The sequence below is a fragment of the Sus scrofa genome, chromosome 1 (genome assembly GCF_054392235.1).
Source record: "Sus scrofa isolate SSC_HxYL_T2T_F1_AM1 chromosome 1, Sscrofa_HxYL_maternal_Yorkshire_Landrace_v2.0, whole genome shotgun sequence".
Lineage (NCBI taxonomy): Eukaryota > Metazoa > Chordata > Mammalia > Artiodactyla > Suidae > Sus > Sus scrofa.
In genome coordinates, this window is record NC_139383.1 from 7,415,573 (window position 1) to 7,436,844 (window position 21,272).

The 21,272-nt window shown below is 56.3% G+C and overlaps 1 protein-coding gene across 1 annotated transcript in view; it reads right to left on the minus strand.

The window, feature by feature from the left end:
* The window catches only part of IGF2R (insulin like growth factor 2 receptor), a 103,038-nt gene that overhangs the window by 17,677 nt on the left and 64,089 nt on the right, over positions 1 to 21,272 (minus strand). Inside the window, 16 exon segments of the mRNA NM_001244473.1 lie at positions 1,879 to 2,028; positions 3,921 to 4,139; positions 4,651 to 4,907; positions 5,234 to 5,353; positions 6,094 to 6,220; positions 7,552 to 7,742; positions 8,764 to 8,900; positions 13,144 to 13,241; positions 13,492 to 13,622; positions 14,644 to 14,859; positions 15,305 to 15,392; positions 15,632 to 15,807; positions 15,886 to 16,029; positions 16,587 to 16,757; positions 18,943 to 19,138; positions 20,950 to 21,051. Coding sequence (NP_001231402.1) covers positions 1,879 to 2,028; positions 3,921 to 4,139; positions 4,651 to 4,907; positions 5,234 to 5,353; positions 6,094 to 6,220; positions 7,552 to 7,742; positions 8,764 to 8,900; positions 13,144 to 13,241; positions 13,492 to 13,622; positions 14,644 to 14,859; positions 15,305 to 15,392; positions 15,632 to 15,807; positions 15,886 to 16,029; positions 16,587 to 16,757; positions 18,943 to 19,138; positions 20,950 to 21,051 — 2,523 coding nt within the window.

Sequence of the window (21,272 nt, forward strand, 5' to 3'; positions counted from 1 at the left end):
TCAACTGCATTTCTACATACCAACAAAAAATCAGAAAGAGAAATTAGGGAAAGAGTCCCATTTATCATCACTTTACAAAGAATAGACTACCTAGAAATAAACCTACCTAAAGAGACAAAAGACCTGTACTCTGAAAACTACAAGACACTGATGAAAGAAACCAAAGATGACACAGAGAAAAAAGACATACCACGCTCTTGGACTGGAAGAATCAATATAATCAAAATGACTATACCACCCAAGGCAATCTACAGATTCAATGCAATCCCTGTCAATTTACCAAGGACCTTTTTTACAGAACTAGAACAAAATATCTTCAAGTTTGTTTGGAAGAACCAAAGACCCAGCATAGCCAAAGCCATCCTGGGAAAGAAAAATGGGGCTGGAGGAATCAGGCTCCCTGACTTCAGACTATACTACAGAGCTACAGTCATCAAAACCATATGGTACTGGCATAACTCTTTCCCAACTTGAGTACACATGCAGCGTGCCATGCCTTTCTCCAACACCCACAAACACCAGCCACTCTCAGCTCACCACTGCTCAGAGCCAGGGAAGGGCTGTGTGTGCAGACACGCCCACGTAAACCCATAAACACACTCAGAGACACACGGGAGCCCAAATCACAGCTCCCCTCACCGCCCTCCCTCAGCATCACCCTCACACCCCACATGGACGGGGACATGTCCTCTCTATGCAGAGGCCCTGGACAGCAAGGGTTTGCTTTTCCCCTCGTCTCTCAATTACGGTACTAGCCCTCCTTGTCAGGCTGCTGCCAAGTCACTGCCACGGTCCACAGACCCACACCTGGCAGCCACAGTCCCCTCTCCCTCACAAACCTGCCACAGACCAGGAGATCAGAAAGCCAACCTACTGAAAAGGCAAGCCATGTCACAGAACCGTGAGCTCCACCTGCACTCCTGGGGCCCGATGAGCCTTAGAATTCTTAGAATTCAATCTGGGGTATATCTCTCTTACACACACACACACACACACACACACACACACACACACACAATCCTGTAAACAGGGACCTTAACACTTCTATAGCAAAATGTATGACTATTATTAGGTTCAAATACAGACCACACATAACCTTGTGCGTTCACATCAAAGCACTGTACATTTTCAGAGCTTTATGGATTTCAAAAGCACAGAGAAGGGGCTGAGAGCCAGGCTGCCTGGAGCAAAGGGCTCGCCCTCTGAGCAGTGGGTAGGGGCCCAGCTGCCCCTGCAGACCTAGTGACGCAGGCAGCCCTTCTGAGTCCACGCAAAACAGGAGCCACAATCTACCAATTTATCTCCCATTCTCCCTCTCAGAGGGAGGGCAAGAGAAAACTTAGGCAAAACAAAAGTACTACCTCTTTATGAGAAAAAGTGTGTTTTAACCGAAGCCAGCGCCATTCTTGAAATGCGCAAAAAAGAACAGTCAATGACCTCCTTAAAAGGAGGATGCACAAACGTGCTGTAGCTACTCTGGCTGCAGGTCTTCTTTCATTGGCTACATAACCTCTGACATGAGCATCACGCCCAGAGCGATGCAGCTGCCAAAACGTCTGTCTGACTTTCCAACAAAAACAGTTACGTTATAGCTCAAAGAAAGAGAAAAACAAACCCGGCCCCTCTGTCAACGGGTGGGAAAGGTGAAGACGTTTCCATGCTCACGGAGCTCGTGTTTTTCAACCACAGCAAGCCCCTGGTGCAAAATGTGCCCCGGTCACTCAGGCTACTTTAGTTTATGGTTAAATTAATGGCTCTAAATTATGCGAGGCACCACTGGCATACGCAATGAGGCACGGCAGACACGCTTCACGGGTTCCGGCTCTGGCTCGCTGATCCACACCTCAGCTCCTGCACCGTTAAACAGGGCTCACTTACCATGCTCACACCTCTCTTACAATGAAACGCAATCAATGAGGTGTAGTTGAAATGCTTGTCCGCCAAGCAGGGGGTACTGCTTTCAAAATTCAAGTAGACTTCATTGGCTATGGGATTGAGGATCGGCGGGCCTGTGACTCGGCCAATATCCTAAACAAAGACAAAAGCAAAAACATTTCAGGAAATTAACTGCTCCCGGGGTTTGTAGAATACGGGCTCCTACAGAACTGCAAAAATCCCATGTCATCAGGTTCGAAGATGAGTAGCATCTATAGAAAGTGGGTTAATAGCGACTCACTTGCAAAGTCCTGACAAAAAAGGGCCACCTAAGTGTCTGCCTGTGGTTATCGGTTTCCCCGCTGCACAGTGACCATGGTTCTAGTTCTACTCTTGGTCAATTTTCAAAGACTAAAGGCAACGGGAACCCCTCTCTCCGGGCACATGAGGAACACTGCACCGTCCCTGTCACCTTGACCGTGGGAGGTGTGAACCCACTAGCTGCCTGTCTCCTCCAGTCCAGCCCTGGACTGGGAGATAGCAGTGCCAGGGCGTGGGCTCTGGGGGCACAGGGCACACACTTGTTCACTCCCACCACCTTCAGCTGCTTCACACAGCACCTGGCACACACACGCTGGCTGCTCAGCAAGTATTTCTGAGCATATAAACAAATACACAAATGAAAGAAAGGTGATCAGCCAGAAAAGGGTTTGTACACGTGAAGCCACGAGGCGCTTCATTCAGCTTGTGGGAAGGTTTAGAGCACAGTGACAACACGCTCTCTGATTAGAAAACTTCCTCCATTATTTACCTTTCTTTTTTTAAGGGCTGCACTCACGGCATATGGAAGTACCCAAGCTAGGAGTGGTATCGGAGCTGCATCTGCGACTCACAGCCACAGCAATGCTAGATCCTTACCCATGCATGCAGGCCAGGGATCAAACCCACATCCTCACGGATACTAGTCAGGTTCGTTATTGCTTGAGCCACAATGGAAACTTTTTTTTTTTTTAAGGATCTGCATTTTCTTGAATCTGGAAAAAGGCTGCCAGGCAGGAAGAGCCAGCAGCATGGACCTCCCAGAGGTTCACTGTGGATCCCACCTGCACTGCCAGACGGAATGACACACCGGTGCGTCCTGGCCACACGGCTGTGCTTTCATCAAATCTGCATCATGGCCAACTGTCCCACCCACTCCCACCACCTCTCCCCACCAATGCCGCAGACCACGGCCTTTTCTTTTTTTTTTGCTTTTTAGGGCCGCACCTGGACATTCCCAGGCTAGGGGTCAAACCAGAGCTACAGCTACCGGCCTACACCACAGCCACAATGCAAGATCCGAGCCGCATCTGCGACCTACACCACAGCTCACGGCAGCACCGGATCCCCGACCCACTGAGCAAGGCCAGGGATCGAACCCGCATCCTCATGAATACCAGTCGGATTCATTTCCGCTGCGCCACGAAGGGAACTCCCATGTCCACCTTTTCACAGGACACCTAGGTACCCTGTGACAGGACTTGCTGTTTAAAGGTTACAGATAGAAAGACACCACTTTTGAGATGTGTTTCAAATAAAACATACCAAGAATTTAACAAGACACGAACATGACACTTGACAATTTCTAGAGACCCAAAGCTACACTGAAAAATGCTGGCATGAAACTGAAATTTTCCAGGTAGAATACTTAGCTATTGGCAAGCGGCTTATGCTCTTCATCACAATGCACTTGCCAATGAATGTGCTCGCACCCCCCAAGCATTTTAATGACACAAGACCTGTGTGTAACCAACAAAGCCCGCTCTGTCAACGTCCCTGAGACGGAGCATGACGCTGAGACACGTTCTCATCTTCTCGCCTCTAAGGCCTCCCAGGGGCCATCGGCAGCCACCGGCTCAAGGCCCAAACCCTCAGGTGATGCTCGCCCCGGCTCACTCCCTGCTCCTTCTGCCTGAGGGCCTCTCCTCTGAGAGCAAGGAACGCGAGGGGAAGGTGACGGATAAAGCATCCTGCGGAGCAGGGCTGCCCCTGGATCCCCTACTTACGATGGGGGCCCCGTCGACGGGCACCTTGCACACGGCGGCTCCGGCGGGACAGGGCACGCCGTGCATGGGGTTGAGCGGCTGGCAGATGTTGATGTAAAAGTCAGGGTTGGTGTCGGAGGCGGCGTCCTCGCTCTCGTCGAAGGCCTCGTAGCCCCCGGTGCGGTGGATGAGGGGGGACAGGTCGATGATGGAGCTGCCGTTCCGCACAGTGCACTCCACCTGCCAGACAGCAGAGGCGCCCACGGGCGTCCACGACAGAAGGGCCCATCCCCTGCTAAGTTGCCCACGAGACGTCTTCTGCTTAGGGCCACACCTATGGCATCTGGAGGTTCCCAGGCTAGGGGTCCAGTCGGAGCTGCAGCTGCCAGCCACACCACAGCCACAGCCACAGGCGCGTCTGCGACCTACACCATAGCTCGCGGCAACACCGGATCCTTAACCCACTGAGCAAGGCCAGGGATCGAACCCAAGTCCTCATGGATACCGGTTGGGCTCTTAACCTGCTGAGTCACGGCGGGAACTCCAACCCACGAGATTTTTAAGCCAACCCATGCTTTGTGCTTTTATTGCTCCCATGTCCCCAGACGCTTGGTTACCTAACAGAGGTACTTTGAACCCAGCGTCACCGGGGGCTCGGGAGCGGCTAAGACATGCTAGGGGGCGGGGTGAACAGCCGGAGGACTGGAGAGGCTGTTTCTTGGAGGCCACACGTGCCCGGCCACAGACCCACCTCCTGCTCGCAGGCCAGCGGCGTGTGCCAGGAGAAGAAGAGCGTGCACGTCTGCTTGTCGAGCGAGATGAGCACGGGCTTGTCGGTGGGCCCGGCCTCGGGCCTGCACACGAAGCTGATGACACTCGTGTAGGTCAGGCCGGTCTTGGAAGGACAGGGGGAGCCGTTCTTGTACACCAGCCGCAGGACCTGGTCCTCGTAGGTCAGCCTCTTGTTTGCCTTGCCCACGCTGATCCTGGTCTGCCCGAAGCAGGCCCCTGTCCCCAGCGCGAAAGGGGGAGGGGAACCACACTGTCATGGAGTCAAACCACTCATCTTCCGGCGAGAACTTTCTGCAAACCTGGCTTTTTTTTTTTTTTGCCTTTTTTAGGGCTATAGACGTGGCAGCAAATCCAGATTTTTAAATTCACAGCTAACACTCAGGATTTTAAGTGTCCTATGTGGTTTAGCAAATATCACCCATCTAGTATTTTATTATGTGGTTAAGAATCCCCCCGCCCCAGCTGACTGCCGCTGTTGGAAGATGAAGGCCTCTGATCTCCCTGGGCTGGGGCTGGGGGGTGGGGCAGGCGGGGGCACTCACCCACGCCAGGGGCGCAGTTCTCGTTGTCCCCACACACGCTGATGTAAACCAGCCCCTTCTCGCTGTAAGCGGCGGTGTACCCGGCCCTGCCGCTTAAAGAGCTCAGGTCAAACAGGTGTCCTGCAAGGGGATGAAGCCAGGACACAGTGACTCCAGGGACCTGGGACTCAAGGCCCGTCACCAGCATGCTCACCTGCAGATCCTGCTGGCACCGGGCCTCCTGACCTCTGGTCACACACCACTGCCCCCTCACGGACGTGGCACTAAAACCCTTCCTGACCAGCCAGAAAGTACCACGAGGCCGGCAGTCCCCAAAGTCATGAAATGGCCCACCTTTGCCCCACAGCAGCAGCTCACGGCACCCTCCTCCCTCCTGGGCTGTGCCACAGCAACCACGGGGGTTCTGGAGGCCCACGGCACCCCTCCCGCCGCCATCCACCTGCCGGGGGGCGGGGCCGGTGCTGAGATGCAGTGCAGGTCACCCAGATGCCCTCACAGGAACTCTGACAGGTACCAGGAGGCTAGGCTGACTCCAACCAGCTCAGTCTGCCCAGAGCTAGCGACCTGCACCCCCAAGAACAGAAGCTACGGGGAGCCCGCCTTTCAGGGGGATGCTTAGTCTCTTCTCACTGAAGGAGAACTGTGAGTCCGCAGGCCTGCGCAGGCCCCAGAGAAAAGGGCAAACATGCTGGGCAGGACAGAAAGCTGCTGCCAAGGGTGCTGAGCTCCCTGGCCTCATGCTGGGTCCCTCAGCGTGCGTGCGTGTGTGCGTGCATGTGTGTGTGTGTCTGTGCTGGGGGAGGGGATTAGTGGCTGGCAGGGTCCCTCATCGTGGGGGGGTGGCCGGCGGGGCCCCTCACCAGTGACGGGGTTGGTGACCTGGCAGTTGTCGTGCACGTTGCTCTTCACCGGGCAGGCGGCCGCCGTGGGCCAGGAGAAGGTGTACTCGCAGTCCTCCACCGCGCTGATGAACATGGGCCTGGAGCTCTACGAGCCAAGAACAGACGCGCGTCCGTCACAGGCGACAACGCTGACCTGCACGCGGAAGCTCGCTGGCGACGCACCAGCACGTGAAATGTCTCACCATCTTCATGGGACGAGGGCAGACTCAGGAAAGCAAAGGGTCAGGGTTTGTTCCTGAGACACCCCTGGGGGCTCGACACACATGGGGTCAAGGGTGAGACTGCCCCAAATCCACTAGGAAATAACCCGCCACGAGAACTAACCCTGAACTGACTAGTCCCTCCACCGAGGGACTAAGGTTCGCTCCCTGTCTCTCAAGCTCATCTCGCCCCAGGGAGTGAGTTAAGATTCGTTCAGTGGTCCCCTCTTTCTCGGATGAACCCCACACTGGCTTCGCGGCCAAACCAGGACAGTCCCACGGGCAGCGCGACCCCAGAGCCCGCGCAGAGAGCCCCGCCACGTGCCGGTCAGCTGTGCCGTGAGCCTCCCTGCTGAGTCACAGGGCTGAGCAGGTCTGTGGGCTCAGGTGTGCAGACAGCAGCAGAGCCCAGGGATCCAGGCTAAGCCTCAGCACAGGCTCCCAAGAGGAGCCTCAGCAGCCGCCCGGCAAGAAGGCGGGCTCAGGCTCCGAGCGGCCCTGGGCTCCTCCTCCCCTGCCCGGCTGAGGGCAGCGGACAGGTAGCATTTGGTCCTGATGCTGAGTGGTTGGTCCAGCTGGACCTCACTTCAGCTGCAACCCGAACCTCACACCTTATCTTCCAGGCAGAGCTGTTTCCATGCTGAGAAGAGAGTCCAGAGAAGCCAGCAGTTCAGCCCATGCCCGCTTGACTGCAGGTACCGACCCGCTGGGAAGAAGCCACCCCGGAGGTGAGATGAAGCCCAGGTACTGACCACACACCAGACAAGACGCCTGGCAATTCACACCTCCTGTCTCTAACCTCCCGACACGTCCGCAGGATAAGCAGAGGCGGTGCTGTTAACTGGGGGCCGGCTTAGGGCGGCATGTCACCGAGTTACACACCAGGAAGCGGAGGTGCGACCTTGGAAGCGGGTCCGCCCAGCCTCCTGCTTCACCCAACTGCCTCCATGAAGACCAAGGTCAGGCCGGCAAATACCAGTTTCCCCTCCAGCCTCCGATCATTCAATGAGAATCATCTAATTGTGGACTAGAACTGCCGGGGGCGGGGATCCAGGGAGTCAGGAGGAAGGGGCTCCACGGAGCCCACGGCCGAGCCGCACTCCCGCGGCCGGCATCTGGCAGTGTGGCCCTGGGCTCAACTCACACCCCCAGAGGGTGAGACATCGTGTCCCCGGCCCCGGACCGGCGCCGAGCCCGAAGTGGCCGCGTCACTTACGACTTGGCTCTCTCTGCAGGCGAAGCGGATGGTGGTGGATTTCTTCCGGATCCGGTCTGGACACGGGTCGCCGTCGACATACTTCAGCAGGGTTGCCCCGTCCTTCCACTGCGGGCCGTCCCTCACCCTGCCCAGGTTCACGGGCTTGGCACCACCCAGCAGACACACGGCCGCCTCCGGAGGGCAGGGCTCTGCGCACAAGCGGACAATGAGGCGTGCTCGTCCGCACCCGTCCAGTCCAGGGCGTCCACGGCCGACAGGACCCGTGATGCCAACCGTCACTCCGGATACCTGCGACTTGGCCATGCGAGTCAGAGGCCAGCCACCCGCACGAGCTCTCCCTCCACTGAACACCGTCTGACCGCAGGTAGCCTGGTGCTGGGCGTGGGGTGTGGGGAGAGCCCAGCAGCTCTACCTCTGAACCCCCAGCAAGATGACGCTGAGTCACCCCAATGACACCCGTGGAACCTTTTAAATGGCCCACATCTGTGTGCTGCCTTTATTTACCAAGACACGGCCGATTTCCCAGGCCCCGACACGGCCGAGCCCTCTGCCCTGGGAAGGAACCAGTCCCATCCCGCGGATGAAGAACCTCGCTGTCCCCAGTGTGGCTGGCCAGGCAAGGGGAAGTGGGCCACAGCCTCAGACCACGCCGAGGACAAAAATCACTCTCCACAGCCAAAGACACCAGGCTCCCCTGGGAGCTGAGCCAGATAAGACCTGGGGGGCTGCTTCAAACCCCCAGAAAACGGGACAAGTTTCATCTCTTGGATCCCACAGGCTGTGGGTGACACCAAGGTCTCTGTGGTTTGCTGCTCTTGGTTCCACGGGGACAGCTGACCTCCAGCCTCGTCGCTGGCACCCGGGTCTGGGTGCATCGACACAAGACCCCCACCCACTTTCTCCCAGTAAGTGTGGACAGGCCTCGCCTCCCCAGCTCTCCCTCTCACACCCTCCCGCCTGCTGCTGAGAAGGACGCGCCCCTGCTCATCTCCACCTGCCTCCACCTCCTCACGGGCCCAGACGGTTGTGGTGTTCCCCGCAGAGCCTGGGCCACACCAGGCATCGGTCATCGAGGCCCTGAAAACTCCTCCTGCTGCTTCTGGGCCCAACCACCCATGGGTTGAGAGTCACGCGCCCTCAAAGAATCCGTTCTTAACCTGCTCTCCCCTGTAAAGCCCCTCGAGCCCCCAGCCCCCAGCGACCTCTCACCTGAGCCGGCCTGCGGGGCCAGGGACTTGCAGACGTTGATGAGGTAGTGCTCTGTGGCCCCCGTCCGCGTGACGGCTTCCCAGTTGTCACTGTACCTTGCCAGGGACGAGAGGTCAAAGGTGTTCCCAGCCGCATCTCTGGAGGGAAGAAAGCACGGCCGTGAGGGTGGCTGTTTCAGCTGGAAAGGCTGTGGGTTCGGAGCCCCCGAAGCAGGACTGGACCCCGGACCCGCCCAGCTCCAGGCGGGATCGGCACAGGTGCAGCTTGAGTTCAGGAGACGTCAAGCCTCAGTTCAACAAAACTATGCATTAACCCCAAAAAGCCATCCGTAAGTGCCAGCCCTGCTCAGGCGAGGCAGAAGACACGGAGGACCCAGGCAGCCCACCTGCTGCCCAAGCCAAAACACAACGGGCTGGTGCTGGGCTTCCGCTCAGGTAAAGGTTCGCCTACGACACAAACACCCCGTCAGGACAGACACGAGAGCCTGCCCTCCACCAAGTGCAGGGTGAATGGTGAGAAAGACACACACTCGGCCCGCAGGGCGCCAGGTCCGGGTGGAGCTGGAGAACAGACGCCACCTGCCCCTCGGTGACCTCAGCGCGTGAGAGAGTAAGGACCCCGCCAATGTGCAAAGCTGACGAGCAGCACTGGGGGGCTCCAAAGCCTCCCAGGCCATGAAGCCTGCAGCAGTCACAGGGCCAGGTCCCTAACGTGTGGCACGTCAGAAGGCAGGCCGAGAAGGACAATGCGGGCAGGGAAGGGGATGAGGCGCTGGGTGGGGAAGGAGGGGCTCAGGGCCTCGAGGGTGGCCAGAAAAGGCCTTCCCGAGGACGCCCCTCTGAACACCCTCGGAGGGACCCAAAGAGCCAGCCGGCCGGGGCCAGGAACGTACGCGCTGGGCAGAGGGAGCAGCATGAGCCAAGGGCCTGAGGCTCAGAGAGCGCCGGGCGTCCTGCGGAAAGCGAGGAGCCCTGCGTGGCTGGAGCAAAACAAACATGCGGAGTGACACGGTGGGGCCGAGATGAGACAGGACATGAGGTGGTACCACGTAGGAAGGTGAGACAGAGAACATGTGTGAGAGACAACCAACAGCCAAAACAGCACGTGAAACCAGCTGCTGAGGGAATTGGTAGATAGGAAATAGGTCTAAGGAAAGAAAATACCCAATAGGAACTGCTGAAAAAGACATTCAGAAGACACAGTGTCCTGCTGTGTAGCACCGGGAACTATACCTAGTCCCTTAGGATAAAGCAAGATAACGTGAGGAAAAAGAATGTATACAAATATGTGTGACGGGGTCACCTTGCCGCACGGTAGAAACTGACACAACACTGTAAACCAACTATGATGGAAAAAACAAAAATCATTTAAAAAAAAAAAAAAAAGATGTGGTGGACAGAATAGGAAAGCTTAAGATAGGATTACAAGAAGTTAGAGAAGAAAAGCGAGCTACTGATGAGCTTTCCCTTAAATCAAAAATAGATGGTTATATGTATTTCAGAGACTGCACAGCAGGATTTTTTTTTAAAAAGAAAACCAAAAAATTATAATTAGTATCCGCAAAGATGACTAGAAGAACTTATTTGAAATTCATATTAAAAATCTCCAAAAGGATAGCTGATTTTTTTAAAAGTTCAGAAGATATGCCAGGATGGAGTGAAAAAACAAAGACAAAAGCTCAACAACAAACTTTTTCATCAAGCATAAGGGGTTCTTGTAGAAAATGGGACAATGCCTTCAAAATGAAGGGGAAACAAACTAAATTAACTGGAATGCATAATCCTATTCCCGGCTAATCCGATTTGAGAGGAAGACACGGCATTTTCAGACCACACACGGTTCTGGCCCAGCCAGTGTCCCTGAAGCACACGAGGCCGCCCTAACAAAGCAAGAAGGGAATCCAAAGCCAAGGACACACAAACCAAGAAGCCCTGGATCCACGGCAGGAGGGATCCCAGATCGAGTTCTGATCCAAGACAAGCAAACACTCGGCCCAAATCTGAAGTGAGAGCTTCCTGAGAAAGGTGATTATCCTCAGGCCCAGCGTCATGGAGACCCGGAGAGTCTGGGGCACAACGGAAAAGCATCACTCTGCCAAGAATAAAAGGGAAAAGCAAGACGTATGCCAGGGTTCAGAAGCAAAGCAGCTATGTGCCAAATGCTAAGCAAACTAAATGCAGGATAATTTGGGGAGCAACTTAAGAAACAGCAGGAATGCGGATCTTCTGACCTGAACCTACAGCCTGTCTTCCTTTGGTAAGAGCAGGCTGAGAGACACAGGAGCGTGCCATTTCTCTGCTCATCCAATCAGACCTCTGATTCTGCAACAAATGATGCTGATGCAATACCGCTAAGTGCTGCTGACTCGCTTTCAATTCTTTGGAATCACCCTATTTTATAGGCAAGACCGTTAGAGTCACCCAACAGGATATACATTTCGAAACACTGAAAAATACACCAGGACACAAAGGAGGAGGACAGGTCGAGGGGGAGGAGCAGCAGCAGGGGGAGGAAGAGCAGCAGAGGGGGGAGAGGCAGCAGAGGGGGGAGGGGCAGCAGAGGAGGGAGGGGCAGCAAGGGGAAAAGGAGCAGCAAAGGGGAAGAAGCACCTGAAGCCCTCACCTCACACAATGGCAGTCTAAAGGTGATGAAACAAGAAACAGAGCTTAAGTGAATGACCTGATAGTCTAAAGGTGGCCGACAGAGGGGAGAGAGACAGAGCTATCCAAAGCAGGGCAGGGCAGAGAGGAAAGGAGACTAGCGCATGTGAATTACATTCCTGAGGCTTGAAGACAGAGTCAACTGATAGCCTTTGAGGTGGACAAGCACAGTATTCATCATTTAGAGCCATGGAAGGCTCCAGACAGAACTACAGAAGACACAGTAAGAAGTGGGATGAGGCTCGGGGAGAGAACACTGCCCTCAGGCATTTTCACAGTGTGCCTGCCTAAGCTTTCATTTCCATGGATTCTTCAATTGTTTTTGACCTTATTCATCCTAGTTTTTAAAAACCTGGCATTAAAAACATCTATGAATAAAGCTTTACCTATAAAGACTATCAAAATCCTCCTCTTGGAGTTCCCCTCGTGGTGCAGTGGTTAATGAATCCGACTAGGAACCATGAGGTTGCAGGTGCAATCCCTGGCCTCGCTCTGTGGGTTAAGGATCTGGCGCTGCCGTGAGCTGTGGTGTAGGTTGCAGACATGACTCGGATCTGACATTGCTGTGGCTGTGGGGTAGGCTGGTGGCTACAGCTCTGATTCGACCCCTAGCCTGGGAACCTTCATATGCTGCAGGTGCAGCCCTAGAAAAGACGAAAAGACAAAAAAAAAAACAAAAAACAACAAAAAAAAGACATACTCTTTTACACAAATGCCAAAAACAGTGTCAACGACGGTGTGAGCGGGAGCAGGGAGAAGCGCTCTAAGTAAATCAGAGACGCCCCCTCGGCAGGTCCGCTCACATTCACTGAAAACGAGAGGCAATTAGTCCCACATGAAAATGCTTCTGAAACATTAACTGGAAGAGGTAACATTACAAAACTTACACGACGATTTACACATGCTAAGCATAACTTATGCAATGCACGCCATCCCCACGTGCTACTAACACTTCAAAATGACTACTCTCCCTGAACAAAAGGACATCGCACAACAGGGTAACGCCTCGAAGAAAACATGGAAATGACTCATGCTGTGACTCAGTGATTCTCTGCAGGCTGGGTCCCCACACAGCAGAAACCTCCGCGTGTCCCTTAAACGTGCAGAACGATACTGTAGACCCACGAAGGAGAAGTCTCCGGGGCCGGAGCCCAACGTCCATTCTATACGAACTCCGAGGGCGACCCTACTGAAATCCACACGCAACGAAGACACGCACCGCACCGCACCGCATCGCAGCAGCTGCCGATCACCTGATTTCAGGAGCCTACCTGAGCCACAGGTAACAGAAGAACCAGGACAGCCGCCGGGAGACTGCAGGCTGCCTGTCACCCCCTGGTGCTCCCTCCAGCCCCGGCCCATCACCCTTCCCACGCACCCTCCCCCCACCCCCGCCCCCGACAGAGGCAGCATCTGGGAGGGCCAGGCGACATGCTGGTCACTCTAACCCACCCACACCTGTGAGTCACGCGTACGCGTGCCTTCCTGTTTCAACTCCAATCACTTCTCTGTACCTTAACACGAAATGATCAAAGAACCTCCAAATCGGGAAGGCTTCGGTAGTTACCCTAACCCAACGCCCCCGTTACTCCCCAGACACTAAGGCTCAGAGAAACCCCCTTACTCGTCTAATCCCCCGTCCCCCGGGCCACTAACTAGTAAAGCAAACTATTACCAGGAAAATCTGTCCGCCCAGGTGTCAACACCTGCATGGACTTACTTGAAGGAGCACTCGGTCAGGTCGAAAGGCGGGCAGGCGTACTGCGTGCGCCACTCGAACAGGTAAGAGCAGTCCGAGGTCTCCTGCAGAAACACCGGCTGCGGAAGGTGAGAGACAGGTGTGTGAGCCAGGAAACTGCGACTGGCGTGCATGTTAAGGATGCGGGTAGCAAGGCACGGGCCTGGTCGTTAACCTCCAGGCGACCTGAGCAAGGGCTGGACGTGTGTTCTACCAACGACGTCCGTCTTTCAACGACATTAACCGGGAGATTTCAGGAGCCAGCAGAGCAGGTTCGTTTTATAAAGACAAAGCTGCAGAGCCAGGCGGAGGCGGGCCCACGGCACTCACCGCCTGCGTGCTGCGGTCGCAGTAGAAGAAGATGGTGGTGGAGCGCTGGTACACCTTGTGGCAGGTGTCCCCGCCGGTGTAGTTCATCTTCAACACCCCGTTCTCATAGGTCAGCTTCTGCGTAAGGAGGCCTGTGCCGGAAGCGGCAGGTTCAGCAAGAGGGGTTCAGGAAGGCCCCAGGCTGCCAGGCCGGTCCACACAGCCGTGTCGCGGCCTGGCCCCCAACCAAACACTTGCAAAACCCAGCACGGCTGCCCCGCAGGCTCTGGACCACCGGCTCCCTGGCACATTACACCGCAGAGGAGTAAAACCAGGCCTCCTCTCGCACAAGCCTGCCACCTTACAGACCAAGCACGGGATGGATGACCTATGCAGACACGCCTCAGCCTGGCGAGCCAAGACGGTGCCCTGCAGTGGGCACAGCCCCCCAGGGCTGCCCACCCCCACCGGCCAGCTACTTCAGTCCTTTTATAAAAGTCCTTGCATTCATCGCTGCTTACCCAGCTGTGAGGCACAACAATGACCACAGCCTGCCCTACACGAAATGTGTCCCCTTTGCCTTAGCTCTAGAAAGTACTGCCTCGGAACACCCACTCGTAGTCCGGCAGGTCCCAAAATTGGAAGAAAAAGAAGAAATATGATCCTAGACTCAGTAACTGGCTTTGGTAAATAAAAATGAAACGAGCTGTTGCACCACTTGTCAGTTTGTGTCCTGGTGACAAAAATCAAGTGGAATCAGAAACATCTCTAATACGCTGTCTCACCAGACCTCAGCAGCCTTTCCTCCTGCTCCTGAAAGTTATCATCTCCACACCCTCAATCATCGTACAAATACAATTTTTCTTTTTCTTTTTTTTTTTTTGGTCTCTTTAGGGCCGCACCTGCAGCACATGGAGGTTCCCAGGCTCGGGGTCAAACTGGAGCTGTAGCTGCCGGCCTACACCACAGCCATAGCAATGCACGATCTGAGCCGCATCTGGGACCTACACCACAGCTCACGGCAGTGCCAGATCCTCAACCCACTGAGCGAGGCCAGGGATCGAACCTGCAGCCTCACGGATGCTAGTCAGGTTCGTTAACTGCTGAACCACAACAAGAACTCTTTACAAATGTAATTTCATCCTTTGCAAAAAGAAGAAACACCCATAGTACCTGCCACTTTCTGAAAGCCCTGGGGTCCGCGCTTCTCCTGACATGACGAGATGACCTTGGACCTGTCGCTGGTGGGGCAGACGTCCGAGGACAGCTTCCCACAGACCCGGAAGTAATAGGTGTATTCGCCGGCGCTCACCACGGTGTCGTTGAGGGCGAGAGGCTTGAGGTCATACAAGTTGCCGTGCCGCGGGTCCTTCACCGAGCAGTTGTCCCCTTCGAGAACACAGGGAGGGGGGCAGTTACACGCATGCTCGCTTCCGGGCAGAGGCTGCGTGACCTCCAGCTGAGCACCGTCTCAGGAGAGGCGCCACCCGCCCCGCCACCTTCTCTCCTTTGGTTGGCAGACGTGAGACAGACCGCCTGGCAAACGGCCTTCTAGGCAAACTCAGGTCACTGAACGAAGATCCCTTTAAAGAGACGAAACAAAGCCCCTCCTTCACGTTCTCCAGGGTGAGACGCCCAACAGCTCATCAGTCTGCGTGGGCTTGGAAACGCCGCCGGTGAAGCGCGCAGCGAAGTGCGGGGAAAACGCTCAGGGGCAAGAAGCTCCCGTCCCCCGAGAGGCATCGGAGCTGCGCACAGGCCCCACGTCTAAGACGCTGGGACATGAGCCCCCCCCGACTCCTTACAGCCGCTCGTGAGCAGGCCCAGGCCTCACCTTCCACACGGACCACGGGACAGGCTTCCACCGTTCTCCAGACAAACACGTACTCGCAGTCGTCCAGAAGCTGGAACGTCGGGGACCCCTGCAACGCAAACCGACAGCGTGCTGTGTCCTCTTTTATTAAAAAAGAAAAAAACCCATCCAATGGGAGCCGGAACACCCAACTGCCGACCCCCGGGAGCAAAGCACAGAGCCCGTATTAAACGCATCGGACCGGGGTAACGGCACGCGCCAGTGGCACCCTCTCGGTGGTCTACACCCGTGAAAAGGCAGCCAGGCCGGTGCTGAGTCAGAGAGACCGAAGGGGCGGCAAACACGCACCGTGGTGTGGGCGCACTCGAGGATGACCCGCGTGGAGTAGCGCTGGTCCTTGCACGTGTCGCCGTTGACGTAGACGACGCTCAGGGAGCCGTTGGCGGCGACCTGAGGACTGACCTGCACGACGCCCAGGTTCAGGCTCTTGTCTTCCGACACCAGGCAGGACCCCACCATGCTGCCTGGAAGGGCCGGGAGAGCCGTTGAGGGGGGGCCGGAGGGAGGGCAGGGCGAACCCGGGTCCGAGGCTCCTCGCTCACCGTGGCAGCCGGGAATGTACGGCAGGGGGTTGCAGACACTCAGGTAGAAGGTTCTCTTTTTGCCATCGCTGGTGGTGTCCACCGCAGTCCAGGGCTTCTTGACTCTGCTTAGGCCGCTCAGATCGTACTCATTCCCCTCGGGGTCTGAAACACAGGGCAACGCTGGCAACCCCTGCCTTCCTGGTAGCTCCGGGCGCCACCTTCCAACCCCGAGGACCAAGGATGCACCAAGTTAACACTCGCAACAGAGAAAGGAGGGAACCCACGGGAAGCCCAGCAGCTTTTCCTACAGAAACGTACACCGGCCGTCCATGCCCGAGCCCCGGGGGTGGCAGAGGGGGCTCCGCCAAGAACGAGCTCCCCTGGCCCCCGCTCGGTGTCAGGTCCACCTTACAGAGCGAGCGCTGGCCCCTCTTTCCTCTCCCCCTGGTGAGAAGCTCTGACAGCGTGTCTGATTTTCTTCTCCCCTGGCTCTCTTCTCTGTTGTCAGGCAGCTTCTGATCCCCAAATAGAGCTTCAAACCCTTCGCTACACACCCAGATTCTCTCGGAGAGAAACCTTAGAACTCTAGGCATCATTCAAGGAAAGTATGTAACACAAATGTCATGCTGCCTGTAAAACGTCACACACACACACCACACACACGCAAACGTACACACACACACTCACTCCCAGGCACAGACACACTCTGCCCGGCTCACCGGTGACTAGGCAATCCACTGGAGAAGGCACACAGGCCAGCGCGGTTTCAAAGTCAAAGAAAGTGTTCCAGATCCCCAGGCGAGAGTCGATGTCTCGGTGCAGGAACTTGGGGACCCCTGGGTAAAGGTCGCCATTGCAAACGAAGCGGATGATGAAAGCGTCAGCCGGCCCTGGGAGTAAGAAGGCCAGGCTGTGAGGAACAGCGGCAACCACGGTGCCACGGGGCACATGGGCGACACCGCACTGCAAGGCCACGTCTGCTGCAGGGACCTGATTGAACTACAGTGGCCACGTGTTTACACTGTGAGTGACCTACGGTTTCCACCGTGAACCCGTGTCTTGGCGCTCTTCTACTGCAGAAAGCACACAAATGCCACATCCGTTTATCCAGCCAAAAAGCAGGAACCGCCGCCACTTTCCTTTCGGGGCCTAGACAACGACACTAAGTTCCTGCTGCACCCACGAGCGCAACAGAGGGAATGCCTGCCCCCTCGGAGCTGACATTCCGGTCCGGCACCCCAACAGCAGGCAGACGAAAGGCAGCCCAATGCGTGCCAGGCGGAAACAAAGAAAAACACAGCTGGGATGGGACCTGAGAAGCCCCGTGGGTGGCGGGGACCGGGTGTGACGGTTTCGAATGGGGCTGGCAGGGCTCACTGAGAAGGTGACACCCGAGCCCCTCCCTGAAAAGAAGAGAAGAAAGGACGAGCCTGGCCATCGGAGGGAAGGGCACTGCGGGCAGAGGGAGCGGCAAGGACGAGCGCTTGGGTGGGAGCGCTCAGGTGGGGACGGGGGCCAGGGGTGCGCCCTCACGGCTCCTGAAGCAGGGGAGGTCAAGGGACGTGAGTGAGCAAGATGGAGGTGACCCCGTCAGAGAAGCGGCAGCTGTCCCGCAGCCACTGGGGAAGGCAGGCTTCCAGCCTGGGCCCATCGGGGTCAGGTCGAACCCTTAAAACCTCGCACCGAGCTGAACACAGCTGGGTGTGTGCGGGGGGGAGGCACGGGGGGGGGGGGGCTCCTGAGTGAGGGGCCCACAGTGGGACAAGAGGCTGCATGGAGGGAAGAACCCCAAAGCCAACAACACGGTAACCGGCCCCGTGGTCCACAAGATGTCTGGCTAATACAGGAGGACCACAAAGCAAAGAGAGGGTAAGAAACAAGCCTGGGGTAGCACAGCTCTAAGAGCTGATTATTCATGGGCTGCGCCCCTGGGTTCAAACACAGCAGAACAAATGCCAGCAGCTGTCAGCCACACAACCACACCCATAACCATGCAGCAGACAGAGGGTTACTTTCCAAATTAGGGCAAAAAAAATACATAGAAATGCCTAACCCACATTTATAAGCGGTACTCTGGAATTGGAGAGCAGAAGAATGATAAACAAGAAAGAAGCATGTTGCTTTTTGGATACCGAGGTGAGGGGGCAGCTGCCTCTTCTGACCCAGAGCTGCAGTACTTTCCAGCTGTAAAGCAAAGGACTGACTGCCACTCTCCCCGCTCTACCACGAAGTTCTCCTCTGAGCAACTAAAAGTATCTCTGTCTGTGGTCCAATTCCTCTGACAAATGATACAGAACAAGACTAACTCCCTTTCTAGGATAACCCTTCAGAGATCAGACAGCAGCCCCCAGACCCAGGCTTTCTGTCCTGGAAGTTAAGGAGCAGAAATGTGAACCAACTGAAGACAGCAAGACTGGCTTTCAAGATTTAACAGGAGTCCCTGTTGTGGCTGAGCAGTAAGGAACCCGACTAGGATCCATGAGGATGCAGGTTCCATCCCTGGCCTCCCTCAGTGGGTTAAGGATCCAGCATTGCCATGAGCTGTGGTGTAGGAAACAGACACAGCTTGGATCCCGTGTTGCTGTGGCTGTGGTGTAGACCAGCAGCCGCAACTCCAATTCAACCCCTAGCCTGGGAACTTCCTTATGCCGCGGGCGTGGCCCTAAAAAAAAAAATCTAAATGAAAAAAAATAAAAATAAAAGACTGAGTGGAAGAACTGGAGAAAAGAAAGAAACTTAGGGGGAAAAAAGTAACGTCTCCCTTGCTGCCTTTTTAATCCTGAAAACATAAGATAAAGGCCGAGTGAAAGCCCTGTCCGAAGAGCCGCTGCAGGTGCTGCTGGAGGATGCCTGGGACACGGGGGTGGACAGAACCTTGTGATCCTATGGGTGCGGGATCCCCCAGGGGCCTGGGAGAACCCCACAGACGCCATGCATGTGCAGCCCAGAGGCGGGAGGGCGCCCAGGACTCAGAGTCTATAGGTGCTCAGTCGCGTGCTCAGAGGGCCTACAGATGGACACACAGAGCCGCCGGGACGCTCGTCAGCTGCAGAAACAAGAGGGATCTGGGCTCACCTTTGGGGTGGGAGGGAAGCCCTGTGTAGGTCAGAGTTATGAAGCCCTCGGGGGACAACTGGAGGATCTTCTCCAGCCCCACCAGCCTGCCCGGCCTCAGATTCTTCAGCTCTTTCGTCTCGGTTTCCGCCTCGCAGCCCGAAGCCAGCTTTCCATCCAGGGTCCCGCAGATGGGCATCGTACCGCACACGTTAAACTGCAGGCCAGACAGCGAGAACCGTGCACTGACTTGGGCTGTGAGACCCTCCGCGAACAGGGCCAAGCAACCCACACCCCGCCAGGCTCCACAGTTGCGCTTCGTGCTTCAAGTGACTGACTTTCCACCTGGGGGCAGTTAAATCCTAAAGCTGATACGGTGTGCAAAAATGCAAGTGCAAACGGCACTGCCCGTGCCTTGCCTCTGAGTTATTATCTCTTAAGTGCACGAGACACTGCACAGGATGAAGGAGCAGCTATAACAGGAGGGACACACGTAGCTGGGATTCTGCAGGACTTCTAATGACCCTAGAACACATGTCCATACGTGAAGTCACGTTAATTATAAGCAAATAAAACATGACACTCCTGTGTCTCTTCAAGACGTTGCTACCCCTGCATTTAAGTGCAATAGTTGATATAATGAAGCGGAACATGCCCCTCGATAGGAAACATGGGAAAGAAAGACTTCGCCCTGACGGGTAAGCGTTCCTAGATACAAAGTTCCTTAATACAAAATTAACATCTATACATAGAAAGCGCTTTTCTGAAAACCAAAGCTTCCGACTTAAGAAATGGCCAGCAAAGACCACAGCCCAGGCAGGTGCCCTGTGGCCACGCGGGCTGCGTGGTTACAGAAATCTGACGCAGGGAAGTTCCCCTTTCTTCTTCTGCGGCCCTGCCTGGAAATCAACAACAGGACCCAGAGCAGCCTGGCTGCCCCGGTCCTCGGGCCCCTCCAATCGGGGGCGTTCGGGCACCTTAAAGATGCCTCACTCAGCCACTTTGGGAGCACGGGGGCCCCAGGAGTATGGAGGGGCGGCTGAGCCCAGCACAGCTGGGTGGCAAGGATGCGATGCCAGGTCGTCAGGGGGTAGGTGGTGGTGTCACGCCTTCTTCGCAGCGTGAGAGCTACGCCCTGTCTCCCAGGAGTCGCGAAGCCTACCAATCAGCCCCATGTCTACCTCCCATCCACGGTCTGTCCCGCACCTTCGACCTCCTGCCGCCCCCACCCTGCACAGGCAGGGACCTGCTTCCAGCATGTCCTCTACGGGGTCACCCCTTCTGGAATGTTCCCTAAAGGGCTCGACGAGGTTCCTGTCTGCCTCCCACATTCCCACAGAGGGCCAGATAAGCTGTCAGCCAGTAGAGCCTCATATAACCCAAACCCTAGCGTGGCTCTTGTTGAGGGGCGGAGGAGGGAGGGGCAGGCCGGTGGGCTGGCCCCGCACCTGGCCCCAGAGCACGCAGGCTGCCCTCCGCGTGTGCGGGGCCCCGCCGCAGCCACCTGGAACGGGACCTTCTCACCCCGGCCTCCCGCTGCCCGAAGACGTTAAACCGAGCAGGGGCTTCGAAGAGGCCTCTCTCCTCTCTCTCCAGCAGCGCTCGCTTGGTGACAGCGCGGCCTCCGTGACTCACCGCTGTCAGAAGACTCCAGAGCCCCCCCAGGGCGCCTCCTGAGGGACTGTCACCGCTTCCTCTGGACTAGAGGCCAGCGGGCACCTGAACTGCCCGGGGCCTTGTGGAAACAGACGGCTGAGCCCACCCAGGAGACGGAACGTCCGACAGGCTGCTGGCCCAGGGCACGGCTCTGGCCACACGGCCACACGCCAGGAACGGCCCACCTTCTGAAGAATGACTCTCTCGTCTGCACCGTTCCCGGAGGGAGGACGGTTTCATCTCACTTCCCCTCACACCTGGGCTTCCCTGTCTCCGCCTGGCTGAGAGCTGCCACTCGCCCCCCCCGTGCCCAGCCGCAGGGGACTCGGACGCATCCTCTCCTCCCGTCAGAGCCGCTCCCGCCCGCCTTACCACAAAGGTCTTCCCGATGCCTGTGAGCACGTATCCCTGGGAACGGTTGAGTGGGTTCAGATCAAACACGTAGCCGCTGTTGGGGTCCCGGATGGAGCAGGCCTGCGGGAACAAAAGGGGCAGACACTCTCTAACCAAGGCTGTGACAACGTGGCACGGACAGTGCCTCCCACACCTGCCCGTGTGACTGCAGGGCTCTCAGCCCCGGCAGAGAAGCAGCCCTGTGCTCAGAGCCAGCGGGGGCCCAGCTCAGACACCTTACCTGAGCTCCACGGCTGTTCCACGTACCTGACGGGGACACTGCTGAGCCCCCGGGGAGCGGG